The 26,038-nt window shown below is 41.5% G+C and overlaps 1 protein-coding gene across 2 annotated transcripts in view; it reads left to right on the forward strand.

Moving 5' to 3' along the window:
* Positions 1-11,594: 11,594 nt before the first annotated feature.
* Neto2 (neuropilin and tolloid like 2) overlaps positions 11,595-26,038 on the forward strand; it is a 64,787-nt gene continuing 50,343 nt past the window's right edge. The window contains exon 1 of one of the 2 annotated variants that reach the window (XM_057753691.1): positions 11,595-11,874. In XM_057753691.1, coding sequence (XP_057609674.1) covers positions 11,841-11,874 — 34 coding nt within the window. In that variant the 5' untranslated portion in view covers positions 11,595-11,840. The remainder of the gene's footprint in view (positions 11,875-26,038) is intronic. The other variant, XM_057753690.1, reaches the window with a different exon arrangement.

Raw genomic sequence — 26,038 nt, forward strand, 5'->3', positions numbered from 1 at the left:
AATATTCCTTACTGAATGAAAGCACTGTGGTGAGCATTTGAATAATATTTTGGCGCTTTAGAGGACAGCAAGTAGATGAGGACCGCAGTGAAGTGACTTGCCTGTTCCCTCCAGGAGCCACGGACAGGACTCAGGTCAGAGATAATGAAGCTTAGCATCTTGCCATTGGTAGAACATGAATTCTAAAACTCACTTGGAGTCAGGATCTAGAAGAAATAGTGTTATAGATAAAATGTTAGTGACAATTAAAATATATTTGGTGGCAATAATATTTCTGTATTACCAAACAAAACTTTGATATTTATTGGGTGTAGCAGGTTTTTTTTAAGAAAAAATGTGAGACCAGGTAGTGGTGGCTCATTCCTTTCATCCCAGCACTCCAGAGGCACAGGCAGGTGGATCTCTAAATTCAATTCCAGCCTGATCTACAGAGTTCCAGGACAGCCAGGACTACACAGAGAAACTCTGTCTCAAAAAAACAAAACAGTGTCGCTACACTGAGATTCCACAAAGATCCTTCTGTTAGTTTTACAAGTTCTGTTGGAGAGAGCAGACACAACTGGACACCCCAACTTTGTGACTTCTAATTAGTCACTTCATGCCAAGCTTTGGTTTCTTCATCAAACAAGGATAGTGAGAAACACCTGCCATGAAGACCTTTCTAGAGCCCAGGAATGGCAGTGTCCATACGGAAGGCACAGGGAACATGCAGCTCCTTTCCTTCCCCTGCTGACTCCCGGTACAGCAGCCAACCATCACGTCCTGGTGTTCTCTGCAGGGCTGTATTTCAGTGGTCCTCCTGAGGAATGGCAAGTGATTAAGATTTACAGTCAGTCTGGAGAGATGGTTCAATACTTAAAAACTCAAGCTGCTCTTCCAGGTTCAATTCCCAGCACCCTCTGGAGGCCCGTAACCATCTACAGTTCCAGTTCCAGGGGATCTTACACCCTCTTCTGACCGCCACAGGAACCAGTTACAAATGTGGCACATAAACATACAAGTGAGCAAAACACTCATAAATAATCTAAAAGAGGCCTAACAGTCACTCAGAAAATGCCGTAAACACATTGCCAAAGCTCTGTTGATTTGGACTCAACATCACATTTCCTGTCATTCTTACAAATACCTAAAAGTACGATCCAAAGGAGGAGCAGAAGGAGAGAGAGCACGAGCAAGGAACTCAGGACCGCGAGGGGTGCACCCACACACTGAGGCAATGGGGATGTTCTATCGGGAACTCACCAAGGCCAGCTGGCCGGGGTCTGAAAAAGCATGGGACAAAACCGGACTCGCTGAACATAGCGAACAGTGAGGACTACTGAGAACTGAAGAACGATGGCAATGGGTTTTTGATCCTATTGCACATAATGGCTTTGTGGGAGCCTAGGTAGTTTGGATGCTCACCTTAATAGACCTGGATGGATGTGGGTGGTCCTTGGACCTCCCACAGGGCAGGGAAACCTGATTGCTCTTTGGGCTGAGGAGGGAGGAAGACTTGATTGGGAGGGGGGGAATGGGAGGTGGTGGCGGGGAAGAGGCAGAAATCTTTAATAATTAAATAAATAGATAATAAATAAAAATAAAAATAAACATAAAAAAATAAAAAATAATAAAAAAAAACAAATACCTAAAAGTTACTTCAAAGGAAACCGAAAAGTTAAATTATGTCCCAGAGACCTGGGTGCTAAACCAATCCTTGTAAATGACTTAAAGCCAGCCTGACTTTCCACTTCCTGGTTATTCTTAAGCTAATAAAATAATTCCCAGGCTAAGAGATGCCTGTGGTCAACAGCTGTGCCCAAGGAGACGGAAGGAAGCTGGGACAGAGTGGAAAAGGAGGTATGTGGCGCCCTGAGCGAGCACTCCAAGGGGAGATAGCATCCCTTCTCCTGACCTGTCCACAAGGCAGAAGGCTCAATCCCACCCTCAAGTCATCAGCTCAGAAACCTCCACCTAGAAAAAGGAGGGGGAGCAAGGAAACAATATGAAACATTGTGAATTGCAAAAGATAGCACAATAGAAACTGTACTTTTAAAAATGTTTTTAGAAAGATAATTTTATACCAATTAATTTAGAAGTTTATACAAAATTGATTCTCAGGAAAATATCACCAAAATGGACTCCAAAAGAAAAATATGGAATTCTCTAGCTGATTCTGTGATGTTGTACTGAGGCCTTCTACCTTGAGTAACAGACGTATGGGAATGAGAAGTGGTAAAAAGAATAATGAAATGCATGAGACATGAGAACAGGGCAAGTGGACTGAGGGCAGCAGCTGGGGAGAAACGTGCTGAATAAGAGCAAAACACACACACACACACACACACACACGTACCATAATGAAACCCAATGCTTTGCTACCTTGAAAATAAATTTTTAAGAACACAGAACTTATCATTTGGATGTCCTACAGTGCCAACAGTGTTTTGCTCTCAGCCTCATCTAAAGAGAGCGTGATCACTGGTCACTTCCTAATTGTTTTCAGGATGGGGGCTCAGGAGGCTCAGCCCCTCCCTGAAGAGTTGCTGTCAGCAAGTGGTTGCTTGAGGGGGGGGTGATATTTTCTTCAGGGTTTAGTCACTACTAATGTGCCATGCTTATATAAACAACCCCTCACCATGCTGATATATACAACCCTAATTAAAAATTTGTCACCAAAAAAGGAAAAAAATACACGAAAATGGAAAGGCAACTAACTGGGGAGAGGAAAGAGATCAGTCGAAGTGGAAGAGAACAAGAGGGTCACAGGGCATGAATATGACCAGAGTACATTATATTCATATATAAAATGGTCAAATCCTAAATGTGCATCAACTAAATATGTACAGTAAAAACTGACAGATCCATAAGGAAAAAGAGGTGACTGTACCATTTAAATCAATAACATTTCTCTATAGTTAATGATTAAAAACAGAAAAAAAAAAACATGAAAGCTAGGTAGTTGGGATGGCTCAAATGCAAAAGTGCTTCCCACCCAATACTGGAAATGGGAGTTCAATCCCAGGAGCCCACCTAAAGGTAGATGCGGAGAACTGGCTCTATAGAGTTGTCCTCTGGTCTCTATATGTGTGCTATGGCAAGGGCACATATCAACATCACATACCACATACACACAATATTAATAGTTTTTATCAGTTTAGAAATGACCTGAAAACAGTCAAACTAATTGATACTTATATAATATTCTGCCTAACAATAGGAATGGGATTAGAACAGAAATCAATGAAGTATAAGGGTGAATCATTCTATAAAAGTCAATAAATTGAAAAGTATTATTGTCCAGCTAATCAGGAAAAAAGATAATGGAGGTGAGTTAGCATAATAATGAAAGAAAGAGAAGACACCATGCTAGTCCTACAGACAGTAAAGGAGGATGAGGGAGGCCTGGGAACAAATCTATGCCCAGACATCCATCAGTAACTTTAAACAACAAGTTATTAAAGTCATCCAAGAGAAACCAATACTTTCTAATTATGATTTTCTTACAATTAAAGAAAACTTAGCAAAGGAAACTAAGGGGAAATGATCTAACTGGAAAACATTTAAGAATGAAGTACTATTTTATACAGAGACCATGGAGGAATGCAGAGGCCAAGGAGGAATGCAGGTTACTGGCTAGTTCCCCTGGCTTGCTCAATTTGGACCACCTGTCCAGAGATAGCACAATCTCCCTGTGGGCTGGACCTTCCCATGTCTATCACTAAGAACATGCCCCATTGTAGGAGTTTTTCGTCGGGACTGATGGCTCCCTAATAAACACACAAAGGCTTAATATTATTTTATTTTATTTAAAAAAGAAAACAAACTATCTTTTTTCATTTTACATATCAATCCCAGTTCCCACTCCCTCCCCTTCTTCCGTTCCCTCTACCTTCCCCCTCCCACCCCCCATCTACTCCTCCTTGGCCTCTGCATTCCTCCATGATCTCTGTATCAGTCACTGCCCCCAGATTCCTGCCTTAAGTTCCTGCACTGATTTTCCCTGCAAGCTGTAGGAATAAGGGAACCTGGTCCTCCTCAAGTTGCTTTTGATCATTGGTGTTTATCACAGTATCACAGCAATAGAAACCCTAGCTAAGACAGTAGCCTACCAGCCTGGCCTTTAACTTTTCAATCCTCCTGCGTCGGCCTCCCAAATGCAAAAGATTACCAGCATGGTTAAAAAAAAAAAAAATCAAGCACACACAAAAATATTAATCAAGGATCTAACACAGTATGCATCTTATCTCTGTGGAGTAATTTATAAAACTTTAGGAATAGACAACAAAAAAGTTCTTAAATAAATCCATACCCTAGTTATAAGAATCAAAATTAGGGGCTGGAGAGATGGCTCAGAGGTTAAGAGCATTGCCTGCTCTTCCAAAGGTCCTGAGTTCAATTCCCAGAAACCACATGGTGGCTCACAACCATCTGTAATGGGGTCTGGTGCCCTCTTCTGGCCTGCAGGCATACACACAGACAGAATATTGTATACATAATAAATAAATAATTATTTTAAAAAAAATGAATCAAAATTATTGATAACCAAATCCTTCCTAACTCCAATCAGTACTCCAGTACTCTAAGTGGGGGTTGTAGCTACAATCATTATTGTTGTTATTCCTGAAATTGATAAGTTGTTTCTTGTTTTGTTTTTCAAATAGGGACTCTCTATGTAGCCCAGAGTTCCACCACCTGCCTCCTAAGTACCACTACGTAAAGGTGTATGCCACCATGCTGGGACCTGCTATTTCTAAAATGTCTTCAGAAATGCAAAAAGCCAGATATAACCAAGATAACTCTGAAAAAGAACAAGGACTTGTCCAACATATGTTAAATTATAGTGATTAATAAATTATGGAACTGCTGTTAGGGGTCTAGGGACACTCAAAGATTCACCAGGGCCATAAATAAATTTTAATAGTTACTGATGCCCAAGAGCACTCCCGAGACACAGGCCCTAGCAGCATCTGCCAAAGGTTTATGAAGGCAAAACCACAAGATTACATGTATCTCTCTACATGTAGACAGGCTCTAGTTTTAACATATATGTCTTATAGCTGCTCTAGTAATCTTTTAAACAGAGTAAACAGGTTTAATTATAAAACAAAAATAACAGTCTTATGACCTACTAAACAACAAATTTTACAAGATCAACCGATTTAAAAATAGTCCTCAACATTGGGGGTGGGGGGAGTGGGCTGCTAGGGTACAGCCTATACAAGTTAGGGGCTTACATGTTAAAGTTTATATTTTTGGTCTCTCAAGGATACTTTACATGTAATGTAAACCATCACATTGGTAAGCAGACCAAGAAGAAAGTTTTAACAGTAAATGTAGCTGAAACAAATTACATGAAGACTAAAGCTTAATAATACTTCTAACTTTCAAGCATATTGAGAGTAAGTGTGATGTGTAAATAAATAAGCTTCGGGATCTTTGAGGGTTGGGGTTGCTGTGGTTGGGGTTTTTGGTTTGAATTCGTTTGGTTTTTGAAACAGTCTTGGAGTAGCCAGGCTGGTTTTGAACTCTTGATCTTTTGTAGGTATTTCCAAGCTCAGATAATTATTTATAGCTTAATATAAGTAACGCCATGATCCTGGAGAATCTGGCTTCCAAGTCAAAACATGCAGTAATTGCCCAGGAAGAGTGGGGGTTGTGGCAGAAGGAGCCAAAACTGAGGGCCTGACTGAGCTACACAGCCAGGCAGCTAGCTCAAATTCAGCAGCAACCAAAACAAGAAAAGCGCTCATCAGTAAGGCACTGTTTAACATCTGGAATGCACTAACATTAACAACCTCTGTCCATCACAGCACTCTATAAAAAGGATGAAAACAAAAATGAAGATAATATTTTTCAGTACATGCAACTGCTTAGGACTCAGCATACAGAAATTAGACTAGAATAGTTTCTAAAGAAAAGTGCATAATAATAAGAATCAAGCAAAAAGATTGACAGTCTTATAGCTGGTGCAATGGAGAGCAACGAGCCTTAGATTCTCGGAGGCTTTGTAAACAATGGCTGCTCTTACTTTCATTGAAGGTTTTCTGTAAATTCACACTTCTAGTCTCCTCTACAGAGATAAACTCGAGGCACAGAACATGCTGCATTCCCCTGCCCTCTGCAGATCCCACACATGCTTCTATCTACTGAGGTACAGTCACAGCCCTAAAAATATCATAAAATTTTCTCAAAGATCTCTTTTTAGATAACACATCTATAAATGAGATTCATTACAAATCCTAGGTTACATATTTTATAGAACAAAGTAAAAATTTTAGCTAATTATTGTAGTAGGAGCTGCGGGCAGCGTTCCTGCCGCCGGGCTCCTGACCGCCAGCTAGCTTATGCCCTGAAATAACAACACACAAACTGTATTCATATAAACACTGCTTGGCCCATTAGCCCTAGCCTCCTACTGGCCAACTCTCACATCCTTATCAACCCACCTCCATTAATGTGTGTAGCACCACGAGATGGTGACCCACCAGAAAGATTCTAGCGTACGTCCATCTTGGGCTGGAGCTTCATCGCATCTTCCCTGGAGAGGAGAGGCATGGTGTCTGCTTCACTTCCTCCCAGCATTCTGTTCTGTCTACTCCACCTACCTAATTTTCTGACCTATCAGACCAAGCAGTTTTCTTTATTGATTAACCAATGAAACAACAGATTAACAAACGATCTTCCCACATCAAATTATAACTTTATATGCCTTACACACACACACACACACACACATGTCGAGAGTAAATATTTATATATAATGAGTTGTGTAAATCACTAGTGTATAGTTATTGTTTTATTATTAAATAATACATGTATTTCCACCAGTGCAAATATTCCTAGTTCATCAAGCCTTTAAACTGAATTTCCAACAAATCGCTATTTCCTAATAAACACTTGATGCTAGAGACAAAGCTCAGCAGCTAAGAGTATTTCCTTGCTTCAGAGGACCCAGGTTTGTTTCTAAACACCCATGTGGTGGCTCACAACTGTCCATAACTCATCCCAGGGAATCCTGGCCCCCAGGGGTACCAGGCACACGTGGTACACGTACTTAGATGCACACAAAACACTCATCTCCATGAAAGTAAATGTATCCTTCTTTAAGTTATGCTTTAAGGCTCAACTACAGTGCAGTGCACAGAGCTTTCTTGGCAGGCATGTGCGCCTAGGTTAGATCTTCACTACAGAAAGTGGCAGAGGCCTAAGGAGAAGAGAGAAAAAAGAGAAAATGCTTAAAGTCAGGTATGATGGGTGGTACATACCTATAATCCCAGCACTTAGGAGAGAGACTGAGCCACAAAAAAGGCTGCAAGTTTGAGGCTAGCCTGGGCTACACAGTGAGCACCATATACCATCCAAGGCTACATAGCAAGACCCTGTCTCAAACTGTTTTCATTTTAATGCTATAGTTACAAAACCAAGAGTGTGGTTCTGTGGTAGATAGAACCCTTGCCTGGCATTCTCAGGGTCCCAGACTCAATTCCCAGCACCACAAAAGAAAAAAGTGGAGGGAGGGGAGGGAAGGAGAGGGGAAGGGAGGGGAGAGGAGGGGAGAGGAGAAGCAAAAAGAAGAGAAAAAAAGAAAAATGGAAAAAAAAACATAGTTTCATATTATATGGATAAACAAGCATTTCTATCAGCTAACAATAGATTTAAACAAGAAGTAAACAGACATTGCAAAATGAGATTTTAGCTTTAAATTTATCTTTGAAGATACCATTTATGTTATCAATTTTATCCTAATAAATATAACGAGTCTGTGTCTTTCACAGTGAAGTGAAAGTAATTGGTGGCCAGAAATCTTCCTGATAAATTGAAGTTTTCCTGATAAAGTAAAATTTTAAAAATTACTATCAAAAAAGTCAATATTTCTTAAAACTGTCATAATTTGCAATTAAACAAAAATTTGGAAACAAGTTTTGCTGATAGTTTACCTTAAGACATATTTTTGATTCCCTTGATGTTCTTTGGGGTTACTAACAGCTGGATTCATGTATCGTGATCTGAACTGAATGACATTAACCTGTAAATTAGCATGTTACAAATTAGTGCAGCCCTAACACCCATGTGGCTACATTTGAAGACAGGGTCTCTAAAGAGATAATTAATATTAAACAAGGTCATACTGTTGGTTTCTTTGCTAATCAACTGGGGCCCTTAAAACAAGTGGAAGAGACGGGAGGAATGTGGAGTTAAAAGCACTTGGAGAGGGCATGTGGTGGCCTTCAAGGCGGGGAAGTGCCGGCAACAACAGGCAAGCTTGTTGGCACCTTTCTCCCAATCTTCCAGTCTCCTAGATGTCCATGGCACAGGATGCTAATTTACCCAAAACATTTTTTTAAAAGGTACCTTTTCCTTTTCCTTCCCTACACCTGCCCCCACCACAGCTCTATAGTGTGCAGTCTTCACTCACTGAGATCCTGTATATTTCTGGTTTTTCTCTCAATTTCATCATTATTGTAGCCATACTTGCACACTAATGTAGGGCGGTTTTACTACTCTTTAATAAAACAGATTTTCTGTGGATCAGAGTTTGGTAAGTTATAAATCCCTTTGCCCTCCTTAGCTGTGTTTCTGAATTAGTCAGCTTGGGCTGCCACAAAAGGTTGTAGACTCAGTGGCTTAAATAGTGGCCTTTATTTTCTCACAGAGCTGGAGGCTGGAGTCCCACATCAAGGCACCAGCCAATTCAGCTTCTTACGAGGATTCTCTTTCTGGCTTGCAAATGACTATCTTGTCCTCACATGGCCTTTCCTTGGTGACGGTGTGACGAGAACAAGCTTTCTTTGCTCTTATGGCGACACTCGATTCATCAGTTCAGAACTCTGCCTTTACAGCCTCAGTCAACCTTCAGTATTTATCGAGGCCCCCGTCTCAAAACACCACGCACACTTCGTAAGGGGTTTAACTTCCACTGTTTAGGGAACGTAAGCATTGTCTGTACGCATAGCAACGCACCTTTATAGTTAAGAGTTCCCAAACTACCAAAAAGAAGCAACAAAGCCCACTAAGTATACAAACATTCTGATAAAATGCTGCTACTTCCATCTCAAACTTCCTACCTCAGTCTTCCAAGCGCTGGGATTACAGGCATGTTCGATCATGTCTATTAATTTTTTAATGATTCATTTCATTAATAAGTCAATGACAAATGGCCCTCTTTTCCTTTTTTCTTTTCTTTTCTTTAAAGACAGGGTCTGTGTAGCCTTGGCCAGTCTGGAACTCACTATGCAGACCAGGCTGATCTCAAACTCATAGAAATCTACCTGCCTCTGCTGGGATTAAAGGTGTGTGCACAGACAGCATTAATGAAATGTTTCTCTTACTTGGTTAAGAGAAAACCAAATCTGAACTACAGGAATGATCCTGTGCAAATTGGCAGAGGCTGTATATGCCCAAAGGACTGGCCATGATACTACAAAAACAGGGTCCTCGGTCACCCCCAATCTGGCAAGTAAGGTAGGAACAGAATGGGTGTTACTGAGTGGTCTTTTCCTTTTGATTTAGCTTACATATGGCCACACAGAAGACTCTTCTGGCTTCTGCTTTATTACATTTTTTTTTTTACCACAGTGCATCTAAAAGACAGGTGTCTTAAGGTGGGTCACTAAATTAGCATTCTACAACTGAAGTCTACTCCCGAGCCGTTAGACTGGAGAAGTCTTTCTCTATTCTATCAACATGATTCTATCAATAAAGGCCACAAAGCTAAGTGAGTACGAGGCATTTACTTTTTTAATTACCATGGTTTCCCTAATCTATCCCTTTTACCCCCTCAACTTCACCGCCAGATTAATCTTCACAGAACTTCATGACTCCACTAATGAAAATGATTCCCTTGGCCTATAAATCAAAGTACAAACTGCTATATTTAACATTCAAGCAAGCCTCCAAATCCTGAGGCGTTAGCCTCCGAGGGTTCAACCCCTAATGGAGCAAACATCACTTTCTAAGTGTCTGTATTGGACATGTGCAGAGTTTCCCTATCATCTCTCCCTGACCAATACAGAATAATTACTATTTGCATAGCATCTACACAGTGTTCAGTATTATAATTAATCTAGAAATGATTGAAAGCCTACGGGAGGATGTGTAGCATACATGATCACCGTTTCCTCTGAGGGACTGGACATGTGCCGACTGAGGTAAGGGACAGGTGTCCTAAAACCAGTGTTTCCTGGATACTGAGAAACAACTGTGCCTCTATATTCCAAGTCCACCTCATCTTTAATTTTTAGCTCCAGAACCTGACACTTGACAATCTCTCCTACCTCTCTCACCTTCACTCGCCAGCCAAAGCCTTTCCATTCTTTTTTCTCTTCCATAGTCATTCTCTGATGACATCACATCTCTGATGACATCATATCTCTGATGACATCACATCTCTGATGACATCACATCTCTGATGACTGTTTTTTTTCAGTCAACGACTATGCATTATTGATCCAGAACTCAAAAAGCTTCTCAATTTCTTTATCCACTGTTGCCCAGGACTCAGACTGAATTATTACTTACTGGTCCCGTTTATCATTACTTTATTGGTGGGAAAGGTTCTGGAATGCCTTATTGGCTGATTCTTGGGTGCAATTTTAATTGAACTGCAGGTGATTAGCTTAGAAACCCAAATCACACACCTTTCATAACCACTGAAGCACACAGCAAATGGGTTAAACAACTTTATGTTAATTAATGTTAATTTGTTTTATTTATAAACTTGTGAATTACTTGCACTTTTGTGCCTTTCTTGGAGACAGTCAAGAAAAGAAAGAACTTGACACCCTTGGGATATTTTGTTCAGTTGCCGGACATTCTAACTCAGCTATAATTCGCTGGACAAACATTTATGTGTCCGATCTATTACGGTAGGGCTTAATACTAGTTGTCTGCCCAACAGCATCATTGTTAACCATGCACAGAACTCATGCCAGTAAATATGTGAGGTGCGAAATAACGACTGTAGCATGCCTACATTCAAGTAGTTGCTGTTTCAATGGGAGTTCTGTGACCAAGGCAGTTTCAAAGCACAATCGCCAGAGGAAAACATGATAATGCCCAAACTACACAGTTGTGAACAGATGTGAAATACATCTGTATGGCCATGGCTGGGGGTGTCCTTGGGGTGGCCCACCGTCTGGATTCAGTCTTGCCTCTCGTCTTCATTTCAGCCTGGACAAAAAAGTTTATTCCTCCAGCTGGTGTAGAGTTCCAGCCCACAGTGGCGAGGACTAGAAGCGATGCTCCCACTAGCAGAACGATGCCTGGCAGCCTGCTCACGGCTCAAGAACTGCCGTGGAAGTATCAGCAACTGCAACAACCCTTACTGCTGCTCCCCTGAACTCACCAGCGCACGTCCAGGGCCCCACCGAGGTCGCCCCTCCACCGAGATCAGCAAGGCTTGAGCAGCCCATTCTCGAGCATCTGGGCTTGGGGTTCCTCGGCGAGGGGCCGGGAAGACAGCACCCGGACGGAGGCCTCGAAGAGTCACCGGCAGGGAGGGGTCCGCCGCGCGCGAGGCCCGGGAGGCGAGGGGCGGGCGGGGCACGCGGGAGGGCGGGGCCGCGCGTGCGCAGTGGCCGCGCGGCCGGCACGCGGCGCTGCGCTCCCCGCTTAAATGAGCCGGGGCTCCCGGCGCGCGCCACTTCAAGGGAGCCCGCCGCGGGAGCGGGCGCCGCCAGCTTTCCTCGGCGCGGCGGGAGGCGGCGGCCGTCGGGGAGTAGGCTCGGCGGGCTGAGGCGCTGCGCCCGCTGCAGGGAGGCGGCGGCGTCCGGCTATGGGGACCGAGCGGAGGCATCGCGCCGGGCCGTGACCGCCGCGCCGCCGCCTCAGGCGCTCTCGGAGCGCCGACGCTGAGGACCATGGCCCTGGAGCAGCTCTGCGCGGTCCTCAAAGGTAAGCGCGGGCGCGGACGGCGCCCCCTGCGGGCCAGGCCGCGCTCCGCTCCGCCGCCGCCTTCGCGCCCTTTGTCTGGCCCAGGCCGCCCGCCCGCCGCCCATGCCAGCTAGCCCTAGGGGCAGCGGAGGCCGGGGGACGCCGGCGACTGCGCTCGCGTCCCGGACCATTCCACGCCGCGCTTCGCAAAGTGTGTGAGCGAAGGCCGGCGGTCCCCGGTCGCCACCGCAGAAAGTCATTCCGCACAGACCCCAAAAGCCCCGACTCGGACGCGCAGGAGAGGCTTCCGAGAAGCCCCGCGACGCCCGCGCCTCCCGCGGGTCCCACCTGCTGCGGCCGGGAGGCTGCGACACCACTGCGGGCTCAGGCTGCGCGCGGCCGCCCTGCCCGCGACCCGCGACCCGCACCCCGCGCCGCCTTCCCGGGAGGGATCCTGCTGCCCAGTCTTGTGCGGAGGAGGAAGCCGGTCATCAGCGGCCGGCCGACCGCACAAAGCTCGGAAGCCTCGTCGCCGAGGTGTTATGTCAGCTAAATATTTCTAGATCGTTTTACAATGAAGGCAAAGTTTATTCTGAAACTCGTCCTGGATTGATCCTTTTATAAATCTCCGGGAAAAGCACCGCCATTCACTAACTGACTCCCTTTTTCCTTAATGATTTAATTGCAAATGGAATGTCTGACTGCTTTATTTTAAAATCTCTCTTCATATTGAGAGAGACGTTAAGACAGTGACAATATGGGCATGTATAGTTTTAGCACTGAATCTGGATATTTGCACAATTACAAATGTTGGTGTTTCTCACGTCCGTGTTATCACCGTGTTTTCAAATTTTGTTTTTATTAGAAAGTTCAATAGAACTTTTCGTCGTTCTTGAACTAATGACGTTTTAGACAAACTTCATAACTGGACAGATATTCATAAATTCGTAATTGACGTTAGAACCATTGAATTTAAATATTTACCTACCAAGCTACATATATATATCAATGCTTGCATATTCAAATTGTGCCAGGATAACCAATAACCTTCTAGCCAGTAAATATTTCGGTTATTCCATAAATTCTTAGTGATTCCATTAGTACATAAAACAAATCCAAAATTCTGTCGTTACTTGGAACTCCTGATTGATGCAGTCATTTCCTTGGAAATGAACATTTTGTTTCACTCTTTGATAATAAACGAGCCACATGCACAGCTGGATTTCTGCTGCTTTAGGGGAATTTTCTTCATTCTAATCGTGAACCCACCATGTTAGTGTTGCAACATCATAATGACAAGTCCATTTGAGTAGCCTTCCGCGAGAAATCACTTGGAACTCACACGCAGCTTTACCTGCAAAACTGGACGAAACTGAACTGGATTGGGCAATCTCCATGGGTACTCAAGGAATTGCAGCGTTCCTGCCTGTCTCTTCAGTGGGTACACACTGCCCTCTCTGGCCAACGCGGACTGTTGCGCCTATCCGGAAAGGATTCCTTCCCTGATGGCTGAGCTCCAGTGAAAACAGTGTAGTATCTGGCTTTTATTATTTTTTTCAAATATTATTCAACATGAACTATTTTTACATGGCAGAAGTATTTTTACAGCTCTAGATAATTGTGCTGTTGTGGGCTTACTAGAGTGAGTGCAAGCTATTTTTAGTTCTTCTATACTGTGCCTTGTAAGCATTAGAATTTGGTTTGGAAAGACTAAAAGAAAATATGTTAACAAAATTTGAACCTGAGAAGATAATCTGGAGGCTGAAAGAAAAAGGGAGGGCTTGGGCTTTACTGCACACGTTGTCATTTGCTTTTTAAATCAAATGCATGTATTTCCTATATAAATAATACTAAAAATATGCTTTACGACAACTACTGTTTTCCAGTGCTACTATTTCCTTGGGTACCAAGGCATGAACAAGCATCCCTTAAGTGTCTTAGAAGTGAGTTTTATCCACAACAAGAGGTTCTTCTCTGAAGTAGCCATTTAACACTTGTATAATTAGAGATGCTACAAGATCAAATCCTTGTTTTGGAATATAATGGACAGTTTCCAGTTAAATATCAGAAACAAGTGTAAAGCTTTGAGTAGAAAGTGATTTATTAAATTACAGTAATTTATTTGTGTGTGTGCACATGAGTGTGTGCAGGCATATATGACAGCATGCATGTGCAAGTCAGAACCTATGGGAGGTTGCTCTTGGGGATTGAACTCAGATTGTCAAGCTTGGCAGCAGCTTTACAAACAGACATCTTGCCAGCCACTGGTTTTACTTTTTAAAGATACCATTATTCTTTTTCTATTTTGCAGCAGTTATGACAAAAGAATTATTTGGCTATTTGAGCCTTCTCGATATTAGTGAAAGTGAATACTTTACTTGTGTTATTAACTCCTTCGGGTATTACAGAATTTGAGTCAACCTTCTGTCTACGGTAGCTAGGCATTATAATCCTATGAAAATCGTCTGTTGAGATTTTGGAATCCTATTAGAGCTATTGATATTCGAAGCTGTATAATCTGAGGTTAAGTTTATGACATAATGGAGCTTAAGGACTCTTAGTCACATGTATTTAAAGGTCTGTCGGAACTGAGTATTGCCTTCTGTTCTTTCATCTTAATCCTCATCCAGGAAAGGTTCAGGGGTACTATCCCTTTAACAGCAAAGCCTCTTTTTAATACAGCCTTTTAAAAATGTGACCACCACCTACGCACACACACACACAGCTTGGAATAAATTGCTTAATTATCAATTGAAATTTCTTATTAAACAATGGCTTTATTATAATAAATGTTGAACTAGAAGCCAATTTACATTTTAAAACCACAGTGTTCCTTAAGGGGGGAGAATGTGTGCAATATAAAGCAAGTTTAAATCAAAGCTGCTTTCAGTCCTTTGGGAATACGATAGGAAAATGATAGACTCCAAATTTCATACCCAGTTTTCAAACAATATTTTAAATTTTAGAGGCTCTACCTGTTCAGCACAATCTATCTTCCTATTTATTCTTCAGAATAATTATTGATGTTTTAAATGAATTTATGGAATACTTTAAGGTTAAGATTGAGTTAAAAAGGAGGCTCTTAAGAGTTGATTTAACCAGGATTCCTAAACTTTCCTTAATGGCAGGAGCCCTTCAGAGGCATTCTAACAACAAAACCCAGAGCAGCAATTAAGAGGAGCATTGCTGTAGTTGTGGTTCCAAAACCACCCACCTTTCAACATGTTTGTGTGTTTCTTACAAAATGACATAGTACCATATGGTAATCAGAAAGTTTAATCGTGTCCTGGTTAAGGTTGGTTGGATCTCATGCATAGAGCAATATACTAGAAATTAGAACACTAGAAGATAGCAGTTATTCTTTCAGGTCTGACTTGACCACATGGAAATTTGATGACAGTTGCTATGGATGTGGAAAGTCGACTCCTTTAATCAAGGTGTAGCAGACAAACCTGCCCTCAGTGCACTCACTAACCGCATTGTGTCTCTTGTGCAGGAAGGAGAAAGCACTTCTGCTGCGATCACTTTCTTAGAAATGTGCCTGGCAGGGGGATCTAGGCTGCAGTGATGTAATGTTCACCAACCGTCTTCATCCTTCACCAGTAATAGAGGAGATTTAAGTTTGGGTATTTTTTTGTGCTTTGGAATACAGTTGTTCAAAAAAAAAAAAAAGCCATTATGCTGTCGTCTCTTGTCAGATTCAACAAACCTTATATTTACTGTTTAGATGCTTACCACAGGAATACCTGGAAAGAGACATGTTTACTTGCTAGCAAAGATAAGTTGAGCCAAGTTGATAAACAAGAGTAGTGTCTGGTATCTGAATAAAAAAAGTCTGTTCTTTCCATATCCTCCCTGATCCTGATTTATGGTCAGATAAAGAGCTAGGCTATATATGTGCTACTTTTTAAGTGAGATGTGAGTTTGCCAGTAAGTACAGCTCTCTCAGTACTGTGTGCAGTCAGATCCCTGCTTAGTCACTTCATGCCTTCCTCTAATCTGTATGGAGTGCTGTTACCTGCCAGGTCAGTCTAAGCAGTGAAGATTTGTCAGTGAACCAGACAAACATGGCTCTTTAGTAAGAAGAAACTAAATAAGCACACATACACACATGACAAATATTGAATATTATAAATAATAGTGACAGTGGAGAAAGATGATAAAATAGATTGGAGAAGCTTCACAAAATCAGAAAGAATGAAGGAATCAGCCATGCAGAGACTAATTCTAGATATATAATTAGGTTAGTCCCTAAGACAAGAACTACTTAGCATTGAAGTAATGGGAGAGCAATCAGAAGAAATGCTAAGGTTCCAGATCCCACTGTACCTCAAAAGAGTATGGCTGGTGGATTTATTTTACATGTAATGGGCATCTTTTGGAAGATCTAGTGAAAGGCTATGATGTGATCTAAATTATACTTTGAAAAGATAACTGGTTGCTGTACGCACATTAGTCCACAGAGGTCTGTAGCACAACTTTTGATTTTTGCCAAATAGCCATTACTCTTCTTTATTAATTCTTTGAATTTTAGTTAAAAAGCACAGTTATAATAAAAATTGTTCCCAGTCTCTCTTGAGGTTAGGTATGGTTGTGTCATTTTGTCCCATATAAATATAAAATTATATGTACATCTTAAGGAAACTGTTACTTTTTATTTATAATAAACTTGTTTTAAAGTAAGTTTAGATTCTGGGAAAGTTTTGTTTTAGTTTGTGTTTGTTTTAAGAGGAAGGGAATAGCCTATGCCATGTCTTCCTGCATGCAGAGTATGATACAGTCATGGTAAATATGGAAAGCTGTAATGGCTGGCAACCTAATATCCACATTGAGTCATGAGATGACTTTGGGAACAGAAAGCCTAACTGAATAATAAGACAGAACAGTCTTGGCTCTCTGATAACAATCTGCACTTTGCTTTGACTGCTTACCTCTAATTTGTTTGTCATATATCAGAAGTTTGATAGTATCCTGTTTAAACTGTTCATTTTGGTATTTCTGTTACATAGTCCAGTCCTAATGCTAACATACGAATGCACAAATTGAAAGGTAGCAAAGTCAGATTGGTAGAGAGTTAGTGAATAGTCCCAGAAATGAAAATGAGGATTCTGTCAAGTAAAGTTAATCTGGAAGAAGTTCTTAGAAGGAGGAGATTTTAGACATTGTAGAGGTGATTTTTTAGATTAAAAAAAAAAAAAAGATGCCTAACAAGTGTGGCTAGTGAGAAACAATGAGAAATGTTTGTAGGGCCTTAAGAAAACAGCAAAGCAATTCTCCTGATCCCATTACAAGAACCAGTCAATCCACCTTCTGCTCCATCTGTTATTGACCCAGATTTGTCTCTTCAGTATCAAGGAAAAGACCCTTTTCCTTTCCTATTGCAGGGACCTCACAGTATATATGGTCCCGGGTCCAGCAGCACCAGTATCAGGAAAATGCACAGATGCTTGAATCCTGCTCTAGACCTCGAGACAGCTTGGAGTAAACCCCATTCACCCACCACTCTCTCATCCGATAACCCCGGGGGTGACTGGTGCACACTGCACTTTGAAAAATACTCTGTAATTCCTTTCTCAAACCTGAAATAGAATTACAAGGTCAGGCCTGTACATATTTTTGTATATATTTTTTATTGTTTTTATTGAGCTATATATTTTTCTCTGTTCCTCTTCTTTCCCCTTTCCTTCCCCCCTCCCCTTCTACGCTTTCCCATGATCCCTACGCTCCCAATTTACTCAGAAGATCTTGTCTTTTTCTACTTCCCATGTAGATTAGATCCATTTATGTCTCTCCTGGGGTCCTCTTCATTGTCTAGGTTCTCTGGGATTGTGAATTGTAGGCTGGTTTTCCTTTGCTTTGCTTGCTTGTTTGTTTAGTTATTTATTTATTTATTTTGGGTTTTTGAGACAGGGTTTCTCTGTAGCTTTGGGGCCTGTCCTGGAACTAGCTCTTGTAGACCAGGCTGGCACTGAGCTCACAGAGATCACCTGCCTCTGCCTCCTGAGTGCTAGGATTAAAGGTGTGTGCCAACCCTGCCCTGCTCTTTGCTCTATTTCTAAAAGCCACTTATGAGTGAGAACATATTACATTTGTCTTTCTGGTTCTGGGTTACTTTACTCAATGTGATGTTTTCTAGGTCCATACATTTGCCCACAAATTTTAAGATGTCATTATTTTTTTCCACTGTGTAGTACTCCATTGTACAAATGTACCACATCTTTATCCATTCTTTGGCCAAGGAGCACCTAGGTCGTTTCCAGTTCTGGCTATGACAAAGAATTCTGCCATGAATATAGCTGAACACATGTCCTTGTGTTATGATTGAGTATCCCTTGGGTATATACCCAAAAGTGGTATTGCTGGGTCTTGAGGAGGGTTGTTTCCTAATTTTCTGAGAAATTGTCATATTGATTTCCAAAGCAATTATACCAGTTTGCACTCCCACCAGCAATGGAGGACTGTTCCGGACCTGTACTTTTTAAACCATAGTACATTACCAGATGTAACATCCAAAAAGTTGTGCCACTTTTCAATCCAGTGGCAAAATGTGAATATACTCTTTCTAATAACCTTAGCAACACTTGGGTGAACTTACTAAAAAGATAATTATTCTAAAAGCATCCCAGTTATTCTAGTTAGTAGGCTAACTGAACTGAAATTAAAGTAGGTCTGGTAGCCATGTTGGCATGTATAGGGTGCTCATTTTTATTCTGTTCTTAGAGAAACCACAAATTTTTTGGTCCTTGCCTGGGTATATTCCTATTTCAACTGTCAAGATAAGTAACTCCAGGACTGGAGAAATGGCTCAGTGGTTGAAAGCACTTGTTCTTACAGAGGACTTGACTTCATTTCCCAGCACCCATATGGTAGCTCACAAACATCCATTTCCAGGGTATCTGATGAGGAGACCAGGCACACATGGGTACACATACATGCATGAAAACAAAAGACACATAAAATAAATAATTTTTTAAAAAAGATAAATAATCCCTAAAGTAAGTCTCATCTTTGCTTACTGGGACTAGCCAGAGTTTGAATATCAGCCAGTCAAGCCCAGCACTTCCTCTGTGCTACTATTTATATATAGCCTCGTTTATATAGGACTAGAGCCAAAGCTTTGTCTTTATCAGCCAGCTCTTTGTTCTTTTAAATCTCATTTGAATTTTGTACCAAAGGCTGTTGTTTACTCAGTTTGCAAAATACTGAAATACAGCCTCTTTATAGGCTTAAGGTCTGTCTTAACAAATTTGTGTTGACATTCAGTGGTATGAGAATTGAGATCCAAAGGGCTCTTCCAGTTTTTGTACAGTATTCTGAATCAACACATATGCAAGAACAAAAAGTACTTGAGTTCAGTTGTCTCCGTCGCTGTACCAGACACACTGGGTAAGTCCCTGTTGTTTCGTACATCCTGTGATTCATGTAGAGGTCTTGAGTTGCACGCAGAGACTTCTTCATTAGGTACACACAGAAGCGGTAAAGCAGGGTTTAAGCTCTCTTCTGCCACTCCAGGTTTTTTCGTGACTAAGAGTCATATCCAAAAGAGTGATTGGTTAGGTCTCTGGACCTAGATAACCCACAGTGAGCTAAAAACTCTTCTATTTGCATGCCTCGTTAAAACAGATAAAATGCTAAAGTCACCCCTTTATTCCCGGCACTCAGGAGGCAGAAGCAGGCCAATCTCTGTGAGTTTAAGGTCAGCCTGGTCTCAGAGTGAGTTCCAGAACAGTAAAGCTACACAAAGAAACCCTGTCTCCAAACAAAACAGGAAATAAAAATAAAGAAACACTAAATTTGGCCAAAGCATTGGGAAGTATTTTAAAGCTAGTCTTTTAAAGCTTATTAACAAGTGTGAGATCCCACAGTCGCTTTTCACAGAACTTTAAACCAAAACTCAGCAAGTTTAATGAAGAAACAAACACCAACAAAGGTAAAACTACATTTTCCCAGCCACCTACCCTCTGCATCCCACCCCCTTCATGCGTCTCCCATTCTCCAGGCTTCCCTTTAATTTCTTCCCCTAATTTCCCTACTCCTTTCTCCAGTCATTGAGAGGTTTTTTTTTTTTAATTGCACCCTTTAAAATCCAAATAACTAGAAGTAGAAATATATTGCTGGCACTCTTTATACTAACTGGAATATTCAGCAATTCTAAGAAATTTTCTAGTCCTCCAAACTGATGGTTCTAAATTCCATGTTAATTTTATCACTTAATGTTTATAGGAAATGGACAGGCTCAGGAATGGAAGCTAGTTGCCTAGTGACAAAGTCCCTTAAAGATTTTAAGCTACCTGAGTACCTGGGTTTTGATAATTCACAGAGAGAGAGAGAGAGAGAGAGAGAGAGAGAGAGAGAGAGAGAGAGAGAGAGAGAGAATGCAACTAAAAGTCATTCTTGGTATCTTAGTATAAGACCTTCCCAAAAAGCTAACCCTGTACCCTTAATCACTTTAATATAGTAGAATGCACTTTTTGTCAAAACTTAGAAGTTACAGAATTGTGATGAGACTTGATCTTTGGCTTGATTCAGAACCCTTCAACGGCCTGATTTGTAACAAGCAACACAACACCCCATGAAACATCCTCTTTTAGCCAACCAAAACTATTAAAAAGGACAAGAAGCATAAAACCACTGAAGCCTTTTCCAAGGAGAGAGCAAATCAAATTAAGGACTCTCCAGTTAAAACTACCCATGGCCTCCACATCTCAGTCAAAAGTCCTGGTTTTGATTTTCTGTTTGGGTTCTGTAAACTGACTGTTTTACAAGCAATTGCTTCAAATACAAACAGTTAAACCCTGATAAACCTACTTCATTCCAAATCTTCAAGCAAAACTAGAGGTCGTCTATGGTCATTTTTCTTATTTAAAACAACGAACTAGCAAAATTATATATTAAAATTGAAGATGAACTAGTGCTGTGGATGTAAACCCAGGGACTGATGGGATGTCTGAGTGAGTACTATGCTTGGAATAGTACTTGCAATATGAGGCACAGTGGACTATAGCTATAATCTTGGCACTGGAACGGCAGAGACAGTAGAATCCCTGGGACTTGCTAGCCCACAATCTAATCAAATTGATCAGCTCCAGATTCATTGAGAAACCTGTCCACAAAAAGTAAGGTAGATAACTTGTCTGCTCATAAGCTGTTCCTCTGAAGGAAATGTTCCCTCCCTCAGCACCCAGTTTCTCAGTAAGAGGTGGGGCCTCATGAACCCTTTCCCATGCACTGTGAAGTAGTGATGGGCTCAGTCTTGTGCAGGTCACCATAGCTGTGGTGAGTTTCACAGGACTCTTTCCTGACCTCGGCCTCTTCTATTCTCTGCACCTCCTTTTCCATGATGTTCCCTGAGCCTTGGAGTGGGTGATGTAGATGCCCTGTTTAGATGCAAACATTCCACAGTTGCTTATTTTCCAGTTTGACCAGTTGTGAACCACTGCATTAATGAGTTGCTGTATTCATGACCATTCACTTCAAAACGAAGCTTCTCTGGTAAAGGCTGAGAGGAGTACTAAGCTATGAGTGTAAATATCAGTATTTAGAAGGTATTTTAACACAGTACCCCTACTCATGCTTTTACAAACAGCGTTAATTTACCTCAGTGGGTCAAAAAAATAGAAAACATTATAGTAAGAGGAGGTTTATTGGGAGAACCAGGGTTTCAGCAATAGAGTACATGCAAGTGTGAGAGGGAGTAATGGGAGGGGTGAAAATGACCCAAAATTCAATTTAGGTATATGCGACATTGTCAAAGAATTATACACATGCACACACATATGTGCATGTGTGTGTGGGGGGGGTTTGGGATGTTGTAGTATTAGCAGTCATCGAGGAAGACACCTGACATCAGCCTCCCTAGCTTACACATGCACATATACACACAAAAATAAAGTGTACTCCTACACACAAAAAAAAAACCTTATGGCACTATTGAGAGTTAATTGAACCATAAAGGTGTTAACTTTATCAACGACTTGATATGTGTAATTATTCTGAATGGGCTATTGAGAAAATAGCCCCTGAGGAGGAAGAAGGCCACTGGGGTTTGTCTTTGAGGGATATATCTTGTCTTGGCCTCTTCCTGTGCTCTGTCTGTATCTGCTTCCTGGCTGCTGTGAGGTGAGCAGCTCTACTCTACCACACTCTTTCTACCCTTATATGCATTCTCAGTCCAGAAGCGATGGAGCAGTCTTCCTGTGGACTAAATCACTGAAACAGATATAATGAGCCAGAATAAATCTTACTTTGTTTCTCAGGCGTTTGTCATGGTCACAAAAATCCTGGCTAGAGCAGCTAATCAGATCACTGTTGCCATGGTGTTTTAGTTACTGTTCTACTTCTGTGAAAAGACACAATGACCAAGGCAACTGACAGAAGGAAGCGATTAATCTGGGACCTCCTTAACAGTTCCAGAGAGTTAGCTTGTGGTCATCATGGTAGGGAGTGTGGCGGTAGGCACGGTGCCAGAGCAGTACATTCTGATCTACAAGCTCCAGGCAAGGGAGAGAGTAAGACTGAACCTGGTGTGGGTTTAAACCTCACGGCCCACCTCCTGACATAACTCCACCAACAAAGGCCACACTTCCTAAACAGGACCACAAACTGGAAACGGAACATTCAGATAGATGAGCCTCTGAGGGCCATTTTCCTTAAATACAGCACAGCGGATATTCTGTTCCTTATTAACCTCGACACCCTCATTTCTTCCCCCAGAGTTCCAAGTTCCTTCAGATGGTTGAGATTGTCACCCAGTCTGTGACAGTTTCCAAATCTCAACCTTTTCTTTCTAATAATGCTCTCTCCTGGAAATCACTATGCTGCTTACTGATTGCTGCAGCCCTTCCCCCATGTACCTTTTAGGGAGAAATTTTATGGACACACAATCAAGCTCTTTCTTCCCAAAGGGAGAGACATATAATTAATCCCTCCAGAAAGCCATGTTCTAATACTGCCACTCCTGCCTACATTCCAGTAAATTGACCAAGAACCTTTGGGCTCACTCCAGTACTAGTGTTGATCATATCCGTTCAGTATCTCCAGTTAAAATCCAGGTGAATCCTAACAAATTTCTCCCCAGTGTTAAGCAATAATCATTAAGTCTGTTGGTGGCATACAACTCATAGTAGATGATTTTACACATAAGAAATATGTTCCCTCTACCTACTCTTGTGGTATTTTTATCTTACCTGTCCACTAGCCTAAGGGGAAAGGATGGAGATTTTTTCAAGATTTAATAGCTGTTAACAAAATCATTATTCCTTAACAGCCAGTGATTATTGTCCTTCATACTTTGTTGTCCAGTGTTTCCCCCTCAGCAGCCGTTGGCGTCTATGGTGTTTTTTCAGTACATCTAGTACATAGCCAGTACCTTTCTACTTTAACACAAAAGGATCAGCAGTCTACCTGGGAAGATAAGATGAAAACCCCACCTAATTCTTTTCGATAATTCAGGATGTTTTAGCTAATATATCTTTCTAATATGATTCAATTTTTCTTCAGTATTAGAATAATCTATTTTTATATGCCTCATCCCAAGAAGCCTGTACTGAAAGCCTCCACTTCTCTCATAGCCTGTCCTCTAGAAGGTATAAGGACTCCAATTCTGTCAAACCCCTATCAAACTTTGGGAGTTAGGTCTTGATGCATAAAGATCTGAATCTTATCCTTACTGCCCTCAAGACATTTAGTTTCTCTTCTTCCCTGCCCTGAAAGACAACTCCGGGAATTTTTAGAACTTACTACTTTTTTCCAGAACTGGCTACTAAACTTTTCTTTGGTGCTCTAATCTCTTTACAATTTACTGAAAAATTCCTGTCCTTACCATATTTAGTGGTTCTACAATGGAAAACGGTTCTTGGAGGATATCAGGAAGCAACTGACATTAGCTCTCACTCTGAGACACCCAGTTACATTCTCTCTTTCCACATATTTATGTATGGGAAAGGAAGGCACTAAGAATCCTACCTCAGATCTAGGAAGGTAAAACAGACCATTGGATCAATACAGACAGCAGCTAGACCTACTAGCCCAAAGACTGTGTTCCTGTCTATATGAGGTTACTACCTCACTGAACAGTTTTCATAGGATCTTCTTTCATCTGTCCCTCCCTCCCTCTTTTGAAGCTATTTTCAACTCTCCCTATACTGAATGCTAACTAGCTAATGCTGGCAGCTGACTCAGCTAGCAACTTCCCTAGGAAAGTCTTTTCCTCCTCACCTCATCTCACTATCACTTGTTAGAACGTGTTGGGTTCTGCTGTTCTGTTTCCTCTCCCAGGCTGTGGTGTCCCTCCTGACGTTTTTTTGCAGTAACAACGTGACTTCTCCATGACTAGATGAACAAGAAACTCTTTTGTGGAGTACATGCTACAATAATTAGTTTGTAAAAGATTTTATCTCAGATGATTCCAGTAGTCATTATCAAATCAGATTTGCTATAGTTTCCTTTGACAGGATTATAGAATCCAGAACCTTTGCTAAGGCTACAGCTCCATTCACTGATTATAGAAACCTTTATACAGACAGTAGATACATCGAGGGTCACATGTGTGCTGGGTCTACTCTAGAAGCCCAGATGTTGTAATATGAGCGGCGGGGCTGCATCCCCGGCACCCAGCCGCCCGCATGGCTAGCTTATGCCCCCAAATAATTACACGGAAACTGTATTCTTTTAAACACTGCCTGGCCCATTAGTTCCGGCCTCTTATTGGCTAGCTCTTACATATTGATCTAACCCATTTCTAATATTCTGTGTAGTACCACGAGCTGGCTTACCAGGGAGAATCTTAACCTGCGTCTGTCTGGAGTGGGAGAATCATGGCGACTCCCTACTCGGCTTCTTTCTCCCAGCATCCTGTCTGTTTACTCCACCCACCTAAGGGCTGGCCTATAAATGGGCCTAGGCAGTTTCTTTATTATTTAACCAATGACCTTCCTCCATCACCCAGAAGACATTTACTTCCTTAGGACTACCAGTGACAGTAAGGACTATATCTTTGCCCCCTCATGTCACTCAGGTTCCAAGAGTTCAAATAAAAGCTCTCTTTTAAGAAGCAAGCATATTAATATCGTAGCCTATATAAGCTGCCCTGTGTCCTCCTCAACCTTAGGTTTGTGCAACCAACTAATCAAGGATTTTCTGCATGACCAGGAGTGGGGAATGGTTGGGAATGGAGGTTGACAGGAGCATTATTTGATTTAAAAGAGATATCTTTGGACGGGTCTGAACTGGCATCCCATCCTGCACAGTTTTTTTCCTTTGTATCTTGACTTCCTAGAATATTGGCAAAGTTGTCAAATAGGAAAAGGGATATTATCGAAAGCCCTTACTCATCACTGCTTTTGCGATATATTGACTGTAATTATGTCCCTGGTACAACCCTGGAAAGCCAAATCATGCTTCCAGGGTCATCTCTCAACTGTCTAATGGTCATTGGAAGTCTGACAAGGTTTATTTGCTGTACCACTTCACAGGATACTGGTATATAGCTGGCATGGTTTCATCCTGCGCTGAAGCTTTCCCTTACCACTAGTCTAGAACATGGAAAATATTTGCCAGCAGGATCCCCTAAGAACTTTATAGTGATGAAAGGATTCATTATACTAGACAAATTATTCCAGTTGTAAAATCAGCCCATCAGTATCCCCATTGTACTTAATATATACCCAGTTTTCTAGATACATTGCACAGACCATTGGAGAAATAAATACCTAGATGGTAAGAATTTGTGAGATATTTAGTCTGTCATTACCCAAGGTTTCTTCCCTTAGTTTCCCTCGACCTTCCACTCCTATAGGAAGACATTTTTATCTCTTTTTGAGATCATTACAGGCTGAACAAAGCACTTAGCATCTAAGCGTTAGGCAGAGCACTTCACCAGCCTGTGCTTATTAGAGGATAAGTGCATTGCTACAAAGGATTGCTTGACATCCTATAGTGTATTGCTACCCTTGTTAAAGATTCCTTCAACTGCATGCCCCCAGTATACAAAGCTCGCTCTTACATCCTGAAGCCTGGAGAGTTATTAGAAATGTACTACCTCAGCTTCCTTCTAGTCCCACTAAAGGGACTCTTTCAAGTCCTATTAATTAATCTTTATCTTTCCTTCTATAGAAGCTTTTTTCAACCTGTGTACAGCTATGTAAGTAGAGACTGTGTCCATTTCTCAGCCACCCAGACCTGAATA

The sequence above is a fragment of the Chionomys nivalis genome, chromosome 21 (genome assembly GCF_950005125.1).
Source record: "Chionomys nivalis chromosome 21, mChiNiv1.1, whole genome shotgun sequence".
Classification (NCBI taxonomy): domain Eukaryota; kingdom Metazoa; phylum Chordata; class Mammalia; order Rodentia; family Cricetidae; genus Chionomys; species Chionomys nivalis.